This window comes from Glandiceps talaboti, chromosome 3 (assembly GCF_964340395.1).
Source record: "Glandiceps talaboti chromosome 3, keGlaTala1.1, whole genome shotgun sequence".
NCBI lineage: Eukaryota > Metazoa > Hemichordata > Enteropneusta > Spengelidae > Glandiceps > Glandiceps talaboti.
In genome coordinates this window covers 18,920,325-18,937,632 of record NC_135551.1, presented here as the reverse complement: position 1 = coordinate 18,937,632, position 17,308 = coordinate 18,920,325, and the positions used below count along the sequence as shown (strand labels likewise).

Genomic DNA, 17,308 nt, shown 5'->3' with positions numbered 1-17,308 from the left:
TAAATGAATAAGTAAGTAAGTAAGTAAGTAAGTAAGTAAGTAAGTAAGTAAGTAAGTAAGTAAGTAAGTAAGTAAGTAAGTAAGTAAGTAAATTCATCAAACAGGTAAAATAAATATGTGAGTGTTAGTGTGTTTGGGTGCGTCTGTGTGTGTATGTATGTATGTATGTATGTATGTATGTATGTATGTATGTATGTATGTATGTATGTATTTATGTATGTATGTATGTATGTATGTATGTATGTATGTATGTATGTATGTATGTATGTATGTATGTATGTATGTGTGTGTGTGTGTGCGTGCGTGCGTGCGTGCGTGCGTGCGTGCGTGTGTGTGTGTGCGTGTGTGTATGTGTGTGTATGTGTGTGTGTGTGTGTGTATGTGTGTGTGTGTGCGTGTGTGTATGTGTGTGTATGTATGTGTGTGTGCGTGTGTGCGTGTGTGAGTGCGTGTGTGTGTATGTGTGTGTGTGTGTGTGTGTGTTTTTACCCTACTAGCTATATAGGAATGACGTCATCAATGATCTTGGAAAAGGATAACAATGCTAATTTTAATCAACATCAACATGGTTGCAGAATAATTTAATAATAGGTGTACGTCATGTAACAATGGGGGTAACTAAAACTTATAGCTAAAATGATGTTGGCTTGGTGTTTCACTCATGGTACATTACGTTTTGACACAAAGATATACACATTTGAACTCTAGAATATATAACAGAGACACAATAAACACAGCAGGATCATTTGCCCAATCACATTAATAAAACTGATAGGCATAGCTATTCTTTTACAGTAACGTAAAAACAGACTTGTAATGAAAAACATTACACATCTAACTGATAATCAACATATTAACATGACTCTACTTCTACACCTCACTGTGCGCGGCACCTATGTAATTGTTTCTTTTGCATTAGAAGTTGTCTGAATGAAAATGTCACATCATGATTGAAACACCAAGCTAACATCGTTTTAGCTGTAATTTTTACAGATGTTCCTCTAAGTTATTGTTTTCATAGTTGCTTTTTAGCAAATCTGAGGTAATAAGGTTGATTTCCCTGTACGTTTTTTTGATACAGTAAAAACCAAGCCAATACCTTACTTGTTTTCTCCACAATCTTTCCGTCAATCGCGCCCTCTACCACGTGGGATCATGCATAGACTAGACTTGCTCAACTCTCCGGGTGTTGTTGTTGTTGTTGTTGTTGTTGTTGTTGTTGTTGTTGTTGTTGTTGTTGTTGTTGTTGTTGTTTTTAGAACATTCTTTATTGAATAAAATAATTTTATTTCAAAAACACAACTGTGTACTTTTGCATTGTGTGAAATAAAGACATGGGGATCTGAGTGAGTGATGAATCATTCGATTGCGAATAGTCGGGTGAACGCAGGAGAAAACATAAAAGAGATTGGGCACAATAATTACCTTAAAACGTGAAAGTGAACAACAAATTTAAACACTGTGTGTGACAGATTAACACGTTGCATTTCCTTCTTTCACTTTTAAGTCCCCTTGGGCATTTATAACAACAAATACTTTTCGCACAAAGTAGTAGACTCGTTTTTGAATATGTGTACACGGTTTTTTCCATGTGTTTGTATCAAAAGTACTTCCGTCATGCCCGTATAGGGAAATTGAAACGATGAAGACAGGCCTGTAATATAAAGAGGAGTGAGGGTGCATGTGAATAGGAGTTGTCGATAATGTCACGGAATCTATCTGTTTCAATTGAATTTTTATTCTTTATGTTCCCATTCATGAGGGGTCTGTAGATCCGGTCATGACACAGACACAAGGAGAATTACTTCAACGCGGAACTGAGTACAGAATGGACAATTGTATCTATAGCTATTTGGAAAACATTAAACTATGGGTCCATTTAGCAATACGTGCATATTAGACACTGTAAGTAAATTACCAAGAATCAGAGTTTACATTGAATCCCGCCCCCTTGCGGTCGAAAGACGCGAAATTACAGAGTTAGCCAATGTGATTTTCTTGCGACAGAACCAACGATGTTATAATATTTGATGAACGAATTCAAGCAAAGAATTACAATTGCTATTCTATACAATGAATTGGACATTTGCATTTTTTGTATTTTAACAACAACAACAACAACAACAACAACAACAACAACAATTAATTGGGCAAAAATTTGTCATTTTACATGTCATTTTTGGGGGAACACAAATAATCACTACGCCATCTCCAGTCTACGCATGGTTCTGTTGATTCCCCATCCAAATATTAAAAACCTTACCGTAATTAATTTGGTTACAATCCACTTGTTTACTTGTGGTAACAGTGGCGAGTGGATAACACCATTCCCAGGCTTGACATAAAAACCCACTAAGATAAAATAAATAATAAAATGTTGAATTTGCTTAAATGTGTTATTTTCTACTGCAAGAATAATATTGTAAATATCTTTGGTAGTTACGGACAACAGAGAGTGGCTATTTCTGGTAACAGGTACGGCACCTTTGATTTTACCGAAGTGCGCCCTCTATGATTATACTGGGTGTAAGAGTCGCCAAGGCTTAGATCCTGTCTCTTGATAAAATGTTGTCTTGTGAGAAATTTGGCGATAAGGTATTTCATGGTTCGAGGTACACGAAGTGTTTAAACGTTTCATTTCATTTGCTGTTGGCTTAGCTTAGAAATCCTCGAATTTAGAGGACACTTAAATTAGAAATATGAGGAAGATCATAAATTCTCACTGTACATGTATTGACGATTTTCTGAATGATGATTAAAATACTATGCCTGTTATTTTATTAGTACATCCGTCCGTCTTCAATCCATCTAATCGTTCGTTTCATTTTCACAGATAGGGTGTTTTTTTTTAGTCTTTCAGACATTCAGGTGTCGACACTCCTACTCCTTGAAACATCCAAGATCACACGTTTCAACATATGTATATATATATATATATATAATATATATATATATCTCATTGGCACATTTTTTCGCGGGAACGTCTTCAATGAAGTGCACATAATACTCTGATACACGATCTACACAACGGAAGTGTCCAGAATATTGGTAAATCTAATGTCTCTTTTTTGCGGACAAGGAATCGTTAAAATCGAAGGTTCTCGATCCGTATTCGAGTATATGAAATAAATCAGGCCTAGTACTTCTTTTCGTGATTTGTATGCCTTTTTACCCATTGTCGAATATTAGATTCGGTAATACTAAAAAAAATATTAACAGTAATAATAATTATTATAATAAAAGTGATGATAATAACATACAACGTATGTGTACATATTTTAGTCTCAGAGGGCTGGTTCAGCTTGGACAAGCCTTTCTGTACGTTGGTTTGTATAAAATATTCACAAACGTTTATCGACGTAACATTATTAAAACGCCATTTCCGAAAAGAGGGTAAATGGAACAACAAATTAAGGAAACAGTTGTTGTAAACATTATCAAGTTGTTTTGTTGACCCATACGCGACGAGTTTTCTATCGTTGCTGTCTTTTTGCCAAAATTAGTCTCAAAACATTTACATTTGACTCAACGAAAGTGTTTTGAGCAAAACAACAGCCGGGAAAAGATTAAGGTAACGGCGATGACGTCATGATGACGCCAAACCTCTGTTGTTGATGATGGTGGTGGACGTGGTGATGGTGATGATGATGATGATGGTGGTGGTGGTGGTGGTGGTGGTGGTGGTGGTGGTGGTGATGGTGGTGGTGGTGGTGGTGGTGGTGGTGGTGCACGTGGGGGCGATGTTGTTGTTATTGTTGTTGTTGTTGATGATGATGATGATGATGATGGTGGTGGTGGTGGTGGTGGTGGTGGTGGTGGTGATGATGATGATGATGATGATGATGATGATGATGATGAGGAGAAGGAGGAGGAGGGAGAATGCTGCGGAATAAAGCATCAACATTCATCACATTTTTGACATAAAAAACAACTTTTATTGTGAAGTGCTTTATTTGCCTTAAAATTTGTTTTCCTGAAAATATGACGAATTTATTTAAAACGTTTGATTTTATTAGAGTAACATTTTACGATGTATATTGTAACAATATTTATAATTTTAATCCCCTGATATCAATATTTTTACAGCGTGGCATTTTGTAATGCACACATCAATTACAATAATAGTATTCTGCTATTTTGCATCATGTAATATTACTTCGCACATTAAATGTAGCGAGTTCCAGACCAGTCATCCAGATAATATATATATAATATCTGTGCAAGGAAGTATGGCGAAATGCACAAATTAACATAAATACCCGTGGCAATGTGTAAATTAGCATAACGCAAATACCCGTGGTAATGTTGATTTCCGTTCGACCACATTTCAAAGTTTTGAGTCACGATTTCTTGTATTGTTCCATCGATGGTGTATTATTTCATCGCAATACCCCGATCGCGAGTTATCCAAGACTTTAAGTGAACAAGTCTGTACATGGCTATTAGAAATATCGTCGTTGTATAAAAACAACAATACAAGATCTCTTTGGACACTGTAAAATACGCCCCTCGAGTCAACATTTGTGTGAACAGAGCTGGTGCAGCCCAGGGGGTGCAACAGACTGAATTAAACACACCGAGAAGAGAATTGAGTCGTCTGTTTACAGACAACGGCGTTTTGATCGCTAATTTTAATCTAACAATGTACGTCTGGTCGTTACCATGGTGATATAAGATAAACAGAGCAGTTATTTCAATACTTGAAAAGATGCTAAAAATATTTTCTCCTCGAAAATCCCTGACGAAACCACGTATGCGGCATCTCTCGTAGCCAAGCAGCCAAGCTGACGTGATTGTGTATTTCTCTCGTGTATAACTGCATTGGTAACCACAATTCCGAGGATAATGTGTGCTATGTTTGCGACCCAAACTAATAAATAAAATCAGGGACGTATATATGTGTTTATACGTCCCTGGTAAAATATTGAAAATCAGTAAGAATGACGCAAATCAATAATAAATCAGTAGAATTTATTTAATGCCAGTTCACAAAATTCGTGAACAAATAACAACATCAAAACAAATACGTCACCAGGAAAATAGTCGAACTATTTTAATATTACAGTGGCGATCTTTGTTTTTGGTACCAAGAACGCGTACTGGAAGACCTCATTAAAGAAGTGTCAAGTGACAGTAAACATATACAATGTAAACGGGTCGGTGATCATTGGAGATATAGTTGTTGAAATATTCGTCATGGCGTATCATCATTTAGGCTTTGAAATTACTACATTATTTACAAAATCATCTACCCATCTCACGTAACGTAATAGGGATGGCAGTCCAAAACGATTGTTAGGCCCAAGCGGCTTAAAACTGCCCCCCCCCCACCCAACTGTTAACGGTCTAGGTGTACGTAAGGCTCTCCCATATAGTGTGGGCAATTTCTTGTGAGTAAATTCTCGATATTTCTCAAACTTTTGTGCATTTATGTCATTACCAACAACACAAAATACAGCTGTTTAAGCGATCAAAATAAAAGTTTGTTACTGTACAGTGATACTATAAGTTTCGAAAGCTCCCCACAGTTTTAGTGGTGTCCCAAGAACTGGCACGAGTATCTGCTTTCCGCTCCACGTAGATTAATACGGATTGACGGCCTTGTGTCAGTTGTTTTTGCTGACACAAGATATTCGCAACATAGCTAAAATTAAAATTAATTTCTATATTTTTTTGGGGGGGGGGGTAGGGGAGGGGCATCAGTTCGGAAATAAAATGCAAGGTCATCTTCGCTCTAAGCTGCACACACCTGTATTCTGTTAAAGCTTGTGTTTAAAATGCCTATTTAGTAACATGGCCTATAGCATATCCGTGTGAGTCAGCGGGCAACTATCGTGTCCAAAGATGGGTCAGGCTGCAACGCAAGAGTCCTCGCGAAGGTGATTGTCCGCTGCAACCCAAGTTGCCACACCCACACCATTCACAGGAAACGCTTTGCTTGCCCATTCTTTAAAGTCCTGGCTTGACTCCTCCTCCGCCACTGTCGGCCGGAATAGATTCGGGGGTACACGCCTGCAATAAATATAACAAGAAATTACTATTAAGTGATGTATTACTTGGCTGTTATTTGAAAATTTCATACCAATCAGATCTCAGAATACACTCTTTATAATATCGCTGGTATATGCAATCACATTTCCGGGACAAAAATTCCTCAAGTATTTACAGTTCATAAAAAATAAATAAGAAATTGAACATCGACTATTCCCCCCGGCTATTGGGATATTCAAGATGGCGGAGGCTCGAGTGGAAACGGGTGTTGCAGTGCCGGTTGGAAGAAAGGTAAAGTTTTCTGCTTTCCTAAAGACCTGTTGAAAATATCGACTACCGAGATAACAGATTGTCATATTTCGAACCAACTTGTCCGTTTTTCTGATCAGTTTTAAAACTGATCAGAAGTTATATGTGCCGTAACTATGAACAGGTGTCGTGTAGATCGTCGTAGAACTAACGGTAAATTAGCGTTCACTCCGGTCCAGTTCAGTTCACAGCGCTAGCGAGTAACTGTGTTGACACAGGTACGTGCGTAAGTCATTGGCTTGAAACACGCCACCGGCATACGTGTAACAAGCAAAAGAACGGATGATCAGTACACAGCTATCAACATGGTAAAAAACTTTGCCAAATCCACCTTGTAATACTAATAGATGTAAATGCGAACACTTATCGCATATTTTGATGCTTCGACGCATATTTCACTTTAAAAGCCCACAGCGAACTCTTCACAGGTACCTAGAATTTCTGAGATCAAACTTGTGTCTCGTAGTCTGGATCTGGTCTCTCGCGGCGTAGGATCAGTTGAAATTGTGGTTTCTATTATATCTGCTTTCTTTTATCGCTACGCGGTCAAGCTGTCCTTGTAAATTTCATAATTCCCCCCCCCCCCCATGTTATGGTTTTAAGAAATTGACCAGATTTGAGCATGTATATGATGTAACGTGATGTAATAAGTACGTTCGTCGTTCAGTATGCCTAGACAGGCTATCTCCAAACAAATCGTTAAGTACGGTATCTTAATGATCGTGAAGTAGCAATCGACGACACGTCTAAAAAATCTATTAAAATAAGACTTGTTACTACGAAAACATCGACAGTCATTTGCTTTAATATGAAATTTTAATATGTTTTTATAATACGATGAAAATGGTATTTGTCTTCAACATTAGTATTAACGTAAAATAATACATAGTAACTTAATGGCATATTTTCAAATCCACCGGCTGTATGCTACCCAGCTGATCAACCCCCAACAAATATTTCCTGGCAGATTTCCAGAGATGTGTGATAAACATTGCTGACAATACTTTGATTTTATGGAAAGGCTTGAATGATAATGGCTTGTATAAATAAAAATGTCACATTTGCCGTAATTTGAGCAGTTGTAGGGCACACATTTCTGATTCAAGAGTCATTTAAGTGAATAACCTGTGTCTAAATTGTTTGTGAAGTGAATTAGTTGTTATGGCGTCCCACTATTCAATGAATATTAGGGAATTAGTTATTGTAGTAGGAAGAATGTGTATAGGACTTAGTGTTGTGTTGTATAGTTAGGGATTCCTTTTGTCCATGGGAAAAAAAAAAACACATGGAAAATGTCATCGCTGGTTCTTTTTCTGGATCGCCATACCCAAAGTGTGTTATATTATTGTACTTCTGTTAAAATAGAATAGAATAGAATAGAATAGAATAGAATAGAATAGAATAGAATAGAATAGAATAGAATAGAATAGAATAGAATAGAACAATAGAATAGTGTAGTGTAGCATAGAGTAGAGTAGAGTAGAGTAGAATAGCATAGCATATCATAGCATAGCACAGAATAGAATAGAATAGAATAGAATAGAATAGAATAGAATAGAATAGAATATAAAAGAACAGAAGAGAGTAGAATAGAATAGAATAGAATAGAATAGAATAGAATAGAGCAGAAGTGATCCAGGGTTTAAAACTATTGCACAGTAAATCATAAAACATAACTTTACTAGGTTGATGTCAGTAGGCTTCATTCAAATTTCAGCAGAATACAACTAGAAAACCCAAGGTACTTAGCAATATAATAGTTTCAGTGGTTTCAAATGTATGCTAATGCAGCTATAGTTTCATCGTAATTTGCCAATTTAAGATAAATGATTTAATGTCAAATAAAATGGGAATCGATTGGGAGAGGATAGGATAGCCATACGTTGAGTGTCAATGGTGTATGTATATGTGTGTTATAAAATACAGTAGGATCTAACTGAAAATAAAGACACACAGATTTATAGTAAATGCTAGATACATTTCACTTCAGAGTCGAATGAATTACTTGTAATTTGAGTACATACATCATGTACTATATTCATGTGTATTTTATGATGAAATGAATTGTGTTCAAACTAAAAATTAAGATGGATTGAATTCCTGTAAAGTCTGATATTTTACAATGGTAGGAAAACAGAGGAAATACTGCACAGCTGAGTCAGTACAGAGAAAAGGTCATTGACACTCTGCATGGGTTTCATACTATAGCACACAATACAAAGTCCCATGTATGTATTGAAAACTAGTCCATAGTATTTCACTTAAGAAACCAATCATAGCATACACTTGAAAACCACTGAAAGTATTTCAGAAAGGAAATCAATCTCCCAATACATCAACAGTATGTTAAGATAGTATCCCAGAAGGATAAAATTAGTAACTGCAGTATGTGTACTTGTGAGTTATGGGATCGCCAAATACATAGCTGATGTGTCCCACATTACCAAAGTACTTCAGTAGAGATAGTAAGCTGGAATTTGAGAGATTAAACTCTAGGGCATGTCAAAATAAACATATAGTTTACACCAACATGTCTGACTTTACAAGTAATACATGTTCCTCCCATTGTGCTAAATGCTGTGGCTAAATGTACATGTATGTATTAATCCCAAACACCAGCTCTCTCTCTTTTTACAAATTTTTAGTAAAAATTGTAACTTGTACAAACTAACAATTGAATCCCAAATATTTGCAGACATATCGTCAAAACTGTCGAAGTCAAAAATATACATTTCGTCATAGCCCCCCCCCACAAATGCTGTCAAAATGACGGTGATAATTAGAGATTTTATTTCAATTACTGTGTGAGTTGAAATTTATGTTCATAACTTACAGATATGACTCAGTATTTACAATTATTATTATAATAGTAATCATACATCAATCAATGCTTTATAGAAAATAGACTGTAATTTTTGGAAAAACTGTAAGATAATTTGTAAATAGATTAGAGTTACTGTCTATACTGTCATGTTATACGTGATTGAATAATGTGTGAAATCTCATGGAATGAGATAATGATGGCCTAGCTATAAATAATCAACTTTGCCATGGCTGTGTGAATTATATTGAGGTAACAGGTGTTGTTATTTGTAACAAAAGTTGAGATACAAGGAGACAGGTGAAGGGCAAAACTTAGACAACTTGAAATTGTGTATATTTGCAGTTTCCTCTGAAATTCAGTCATACAAAAATGTATAGCAACCCAGAGACTTGCTGTGTTGTATCACAGAATTAGAATGTCATTTCCTGTTATGTATATATGTAGGTTAGACAGTATTGTCACGCCAAGCCTAGCAACCTTTATACACTTTGGGCTAAATGTATAGTTATATATGACATGATTTTGTTCTATAATAGTGTTATGGGCGTATCATGCAAGCTAATATGGTTGTATTCGTTTCAACAAACAAACAAACAAACAAACAAACAAACAACAATGAAATGAAGAATCAGTAATATACCCAGAACAATGTAGTACACAACATCAATCAAATATCACCATATGCAATGACAACTGGAATTAGTTCTCACTGTATACAAATATTAAGGAATGTGAAAGAGATTGATGTTTATGTATGGAAAGAATTTATTCCAATATTCATTGTTTAGAAATGTTAATATTGATATTTGATGGACCAGGTGCTGTGTTCTTCATTTATTTACAATTTATGTTTATGACTGTTGATCTTTCTTTCTTTCTTTCTTTCTTTCTTTCTTTCTCTTTAATAACGAAATAATTACAATCCATCCTACTGGACTTGCTGTTGCCATTCAAAACAACAGCAAGTCCAGTAGGATAGATTATAATTACTTTGTTATTAACTTCATACCTAGATGATTGAGAACATTCATGTAGACATACATGTATTTCTTTCTCTTTGTTTGTTTGTTTGTTTGTTTGTTTGTTTGTTTGTTTTTCTTTTTATATATATTTTTTCTGTCATGTTTGTTGTAAACAAAGTAACCAATTTAGCCCTGTCTCCTGTGATTGCCAGGGACCATATTTTGTAGCCCAGGGACTTGCCATGTACACTATCTATCACAAAGTATCACTTGAGGCAAACAGTATTGACAAGCCTAATAGTCATGTCTCAGTGCTATCCATTTGATATACAGTGTACCTACTAATAGGTCTCTCTACTGTTCAAGATATAGCACAGACATCTACAGACTGTCTACTTGCTGGATCTGTGATATAAATGTACCACAACACTCGTTCACTATCCATATGTAGCGGAGTTAGAGATCCACCAGGCAGACAGTCTAGGACACCTATCGCTATAACAGACAAAACACAAAGTGATTTACTTGATAGATATATTGTGTTATTGTGAACTTGAGTCAGTTCTTTGCAATGAATGGATTTTATCGGTGATTAATGACAAAATAAATTCAAGGATTTGTATAGTATTGTCATGTTCACATAGTGGTGTTCAGACTACATTATAAGGTTTTTATTATAGCCGTGCTATTGTTGAAATTTATGTTCATAACTTACAGATATGACTCAGTATTTACAATTATTATTATAATAGTAATCATAAATCAATCAATGCTTTATAGAATATAGACTGTAATTTTTGGAAAAACTGTAAGATAATTTGTAAATAGATTAGAGTTACTGTCTATACTGTCATGTTATACGTGATTGAATGATGTGTGAAATCTCATGGAATGAGATAATGATGGCCTAGCTATAAATAATCAACGTTGCCATGGCTGTGTGAATTAAATTGAGGTAACAGGTGTTGTTATTTGAAACAAAGTTGAGATACAAGGAGACAGGTGAAGGGCAAAACTTAGACAACTTGAAATTGTGTTTATTTGCAGTTTCCTCTGAAATTCAGTCATACAAAAATGTATAGCAACCCAGAGACTTGCTGTGTTGTATCACAGAATTAGAATGTCATTTCCTGTTATGTATATATGTAGGTTAGACAGTATTGTCACGCCAAGCCTAGCAACCTTTATACACTTTGGGCTAAATGTATAGTTATATATGACATGATTTTGTTCTATAATAGTGTTATGGGCGTATCATGCAAGCTAATATGGTTGTATTCGTTTCAACAAACAAACAAACAAACAAACAAACAAACAACAATGAAATGAAGAATCAGTAATATACCCAGAACAATGTAGTACACAACATCAATCAAATATCACCATATGCAATGACAACTGGAATTAGTTCTCACTGTATACAAATATTAAGGAATGTGAAAGAGATTGATGTTTATGTATGGAAAGAATTTATTCCAATATTCATTGTTTAGAAATGTTAATATTGATATTTGATGGACCAGGTGCTGTGTTCTTCATTTATTTACAATTTATGTTTATGACTGTTGATCTTTCTTTCTTTCTTTCTTTCTTTCTTTCTTTCTCTTTAATAACGAAATAATTACAATCCATCCTACTGGACTTGCTGTTGCCATTCAAAACAACAGCAAGTCCAGTAGGATAGATTATAATTACTTTGTTATTAACTTCATACCTAGATGATTGAGAACATTCATGTAGACATACATGTATTTCTTTCTCTTTGTTTGTTTGTTTGTTTGTTTGTTTGTTTGTTTGTTTGTTTGTTTTTCTTTTTATATATATTTTTTCTGTCATGTTTGTTGTAAACAAAGTAACCAATTTAGCCCTGTCTCCTGTGATTGCCAGGGACCATATTTTGTAGCCCAGGGACTTGCCATGTACACTATCTATCACAAAGTATCACTTGAGGCAAACAGTATTGACAAGCCTAATAGTCATGTCTCAGTGCTATCCATTTGATATACAGTGTACCTACTAATAGGTCTCTCTACTGTTCAAGATATAGCACAGACATCTATAGACTGTCTACTTGCTGGATCTGTGATATAAATGTACCACAACACTCGTTCACTATCCATATGTAGCGGAGTTAGAGATCCACCAGGCAGACAGTCTAGGACACCTATCGCTATAACAGACAAAACACAAAGTGATTTACTTGATAGATATATTGTGTTATTGTGAACTTGAGTCAGTTCTTTGCAATGAATGGATTTTATCGGTGATTAATGACAAAATAAATTCAAGGATTTGTATAGTATTGTCATGTTCACATAGTGGTGTTCAGACTACATTATAAGGTTTTTATTATAGCCGTGCTATTGTGTGATAATGTTGTAATAGTATGAATTAGTAGATGTGAAATATTTAGTAGTTTATGTTTGCTAGATTTATGAAAGCAATCTTTGCAAATCCAATGCTGACATTGTAAAAATTGTGCCTTGAAAAAGTACATTCTTGCAATTCAGAGTGCATGTTTCTGCTGAAGCAGCGAAATATGTACTACTTGATGGTGCGTTATGGACCATGCCATGAAAAGAGGCTGTGGTTTATGACTGATGATGAAAAAGTGATAAAATATCCATTGAAACTGCACTGCGTCTAGTCTAGACTGGCTGCTGTATTAATGTCTTATTAATGACTACTATGTAAACATATCACTACAATATTATGACACTGGTTCATCTTACAAAAATCAAAATTCCGACTGTTTATACCATTTGTAATTCAAAGCTTGCAAGGTTTCACTCCAAGTTATTGGCGTGCCTATAGATAAATCTGTCCTAAACACTCAATACCACCCACCATAAGAACTCTAATTGTCTCAGACACTCATTAAAAAACTCACAAAATTGTTTTAAATTTTTTTATCTCCGAGTAAAATCAGCACTAATAGTTCTGAGATTTATGGGAGTGGAATAAAGCCTTCCATTCACCTTTGACCCTTGAGAGTGGTGGCATTAGATACGGTTGATCGCGTTAAGGTTACGAGGACACCATCCTAGGGGTTAATAGCTTCATACTCTGCCTAGATGAGGTGGTATGACCTCTAGATGAGATTGACCTCCAAACTGTGTTTGTTTTCACTGTAAAATGATCTTTACTCTCCTTTATAAAAGAACATTTATTCTGTTTATGTTCAGAACTTTTTGAGGTGATAAATGTATTGGAAAAAACCCCATTAAATTTAATAAATGGTAAAGGCAGTAGTTGTGAAATAACGTAATTGTGGATTTATATATATGGCATTATTTTTACTGCTGTAGGCATGACTTGAATAGTTCTTTCAGCCAGCTATTTATCACCCTTCAATATCATTCCAGTCTGAGTATAAAGACAAATCTTCTCCCCTAAATTGGTTAGTCTAGTAATTATACATGTTGTCTTGTTTTCTGCAATCTCTTTCTCTCTTCACGTATAGTCAAATTGACAAATTGTACTGAAAATCTAGCTACATTGTAAATCTCTGCTGGGGAAAGGCTGAACAGTGCATGTCAGAAGTAATCCATCACACACTGACAAGCAGTTGTGATTGGTTACTTCATTCAAACATTGACTATTATGGGAATTACTACAAACTCCACCTCCAATCTGAAAGTACATGTAAGTCATTTGTGGATGCAATAACGTCATCACGTTTATATCACACTCCAATATCATTAAGCTACCGCTGTTGGTGGTGCGAACGGATGTTGTGCTAGAGAAATCCATTTGGCTGTATGATGAAGAGAGTGATTGTAGTAAACGAGCTCACAAATATTGTTTCTATACTACCCATTGCCATGCAAAAATGGATGTGAATTTGTCAACCATATTGAAAGTCCAAATGTTAAAAGTTTTCCTAAATACATGAACATAGGAGTATCAATAGGAAATTGACAATCAGATAGTTTCCATAGAGTTTTACGTCGGTGGCCATATTGGATTCCAAAATGACTTAATTTTGGGATTATTTGGACCTCTGTTTAAACAATTTGAATGTTGACACCTGATTTTTCGTTTTGATTTTAACTGAAAATGGGTTGGCGTTTCTCTTGAACAAAGTAAAAGAAAAAGTATAAGATTTTAATGTCTGAGGTGCGTACTACCTTAACTAACATTGATTAAAAGTGATTGTCAACCTGCATACGTGTAGATTGAGGTCAGTATTCAGATGGCGTTGTCAAGTGGCCATTTGCCTTTGATACGGTGGCACATTGTAAATCATTGAAAATAAAATGCAGTTGTTTGAGATTTTATTGTGTTGGTGAATAGCTGCAAGCAAAGCCTACAGGTACAGTATTGTGGTTATAGCCTATAGGACTCTTACAATAGGAGATTGAGTGACCTGTTCTAGGTACGTATGTGTTTTATGTTATTGTGTGTAGGGAGATAGTGAGTTGGGAATGTCCTGGCCACTTTGACTAACTATTGTTGAAGCAGCAATTTATTGCGAAAACTGGCCAAAATATATTTCACTTGACTGGTATTGTAAACTGTAGTAACATAGTCGATGAGATACAGACTTTCATGTCATGCTATCAGCCAGCACTGGTTAAGAAGCCAGATAGAGTTGAACAACATGACATATCTTAAAAAGCCTGATAGGGCTGAACAACATGACATAATCTTACAGTCTAAACTTGACAGTGAGTGACACAGAAATACACTAAACAAACGATTGAATGTAGTATTACCTGACACCAGTACTTATTCATCAATAATTTCATTTGTGCAATTTTAGCCAGTAATATAAATGTATGATAAAAGCTTGTCTGTGCAAATGCTCAGTCTAAATTCATAAGAAATACCAGTAGCTCACCAGATATTCACCATAGCTTGCATAAATAAAAATAATTTAACAGGATATTCTATATGTAACAACTTTGTCTTTTTGAATAGTACAGTCAATGTACTTGTACCAGAGACATAGAATTTATTATGAAAATGATAACTCTACTCAGCACATGATTTTAGTGAAAAATTAGATTTATCAACATCTGTTATTGTTAACATATCAAGTGATTGTGTATCTGATAATCGTACAGATAAGTTATATTGTTCTAATATAGCACATTTGATTTATGATTGGAGTACATATTTGGTTCCTGCGTTTACAATGTAATACTATAGTTACATCTGCAGCCTATAGAGACTATGCATGCTACCTGGTGTTGACATATTGGTGAATGACATTGTCAATTAGCTGGATAGCAAGTCTCTTAGTCTAGATCTACCTGTGGTATTGAATTAACTCTTTACCCTGGTCTAGCTCAATGAGAGATCTTGAGACCTAGATTTGATCCAGGGATTCGGTGCCATGGATAACACTAGACTACAAGTGTCTCTGGGCAATCTAATAGTAGGTGAGAATTTATTAGGGGATAATGAAATACTAACTGTCCAACTTCCTAAGATGTGGTCTGTTGTCAGGACGACATGTATGTTCATCTTTTATGTTTAAATTGTACATGATGAGGATGTATAATTTATGGTAGTATTGCTGTCTAAATGATAGCTGTACGTATATGCCCTTATGTCCCTCTCAAATCTAGAAACGTGATCTGTCGAATCATGCTTGCAATTAGTACTACTAATCTCTCAAATCAAGGTTTATCGGTCGTCAGTTCAAGAAAAAGCCAAGCTATTCATCGTCAGTCAGTCAATGCTGTACAGCAAGACATTTATTGGTGAAGTATTAACGGTACATTTACTAGTAAATGGTTCATAGTTCCTTTCAAGTCAATTGTTTGTTTGGACATTTGTGTGTTTGTTTGGGCATTGTCAGTTTGTTTCCTGTACTAAGTGTGTATAAAGAGCGTAATCCTTAGCAAGGTGATCAATTGTATCGTGGTCAGGGTCTCATACGTCACGTCACTGTGTTTCAAAGTTTCTCTATATTTCCGCTTGAAGCATTCTGTATTTATCATTTTCACTTTGCAGCTGCGTCTCTGATAAAAGGCATAAAATCCTTTATACCCATAGAATCAAACAGACAGATATCTGTTAATATCCGTTCTTGTATCTGATTATCTCCTCCTATTCCTGCCAACCTCTCCATACCCATCCATCCTCATGACTCTCTCCTGATCCCGTTCAGAAATGATTTACTCAGCAGATGTGAACGTCGGTGTTTTTTTTCATAAATTTCCATATGTTGTACCATAATTTTGGTGGAGGACATGATAAAACACCTCGGTAACTACTAAGACTCTGTTAGATTTTGCTACTGGGCTGAACAAAATACTGTATATAAATATTGTTAAAAGCATGTCTTTAGGAGTGTAAATCATAAAAGATTGTCCACATCTACTTGTAAGTTTGAATGATGAGCTTATTACTTGTAGGTTTGACACAGGTGTAAATCATCATGGTATGCTAATTAACAGTGTGTATGACAGGTGTAAATCATTCTGATTGGCCAATTAAGAAATCACAATCCAGTTTCATACGATTTATGTTGGTTATTACAATTTTCAACTTGAATTACAAACCAGACAACCTACATGTATAAATGATGATGAATTTTGTTCTGTTCATTGCTCCCTTAGACTGCTGACTGTTATAGCTAAGATTGAGTTGACATAACAAATGTCCTTACCCAAAATTGTCAACATACGTGTCATACTGTAAACCTGGAAATTTTCACTAAAGACTTATTTTCGTTAATTTCTCGAGAAAACAAAAACGCAAATATGAATAATGACTAAAATGCGTTCTTGTACATGAAAACAATGTAATAATCTGGTAATTAGTAAAAATTTAGTCTTTGAGAACTTAGCTGAAGACTGTAAAATTGCAAAATTTTCTAGTGGTGAAAATATCTTAAGTTTACAGTATTTGGTTCTCTCTAAACCTTTATAGAGTAGTGGGTTCCATCGTATGGTTCCTTGAAAACCCCTGTCAATTAATTAGCATATCAATGCCTTCTTTTGTTATGCAAATTCTCAATGATGTTAAATTGTGTCTGATTATTGAAATGCAGACATTACATTATACATTTATTAGGTTTTTTCCTGGACCTTTTCTTGTGTGTGATTTTTCATATAGATTGAAAGTAAGTTTAGAAGATGATGTTCAGGAACCTGAATTTATCAAAATGATATGGAAATTTACTGGAAGGAAGGCAATGAACCCTAGGGCCCTCCTTCTCCATGTATCATTTCTTGCTTATATAATATACAGATACTGGTTTGTATTA

The 17,308-nt window shown here is 35.1% G+C and overlaps 1 protein-coding gene across 1 annotated transcript in view; it reads left to right on the top strand.

Annotated features, from left to right (window-relative positions):
* Positions 1-6,192: 6,192 nt before the first annotated feature.
* Positions 6,193-17,308, top strand: part of LOC144432555 (four and a half LIM domains protein 2-like) — a 75,155-nt gene continuing 64,039 nt past the window's right edge. Inside the window, exon 1 of the mRNA XM_078120794.1 lies at positions 6,193-6,282. Coding sequence (XP_077976920.1) covers positions 6,232-6,282 — 51 coding nt within the window. The 5' untranslated portion in view covers positions 6,193-6,231. The remainder of the gene's footprint in view (positions 6,283-17,308) is intronic.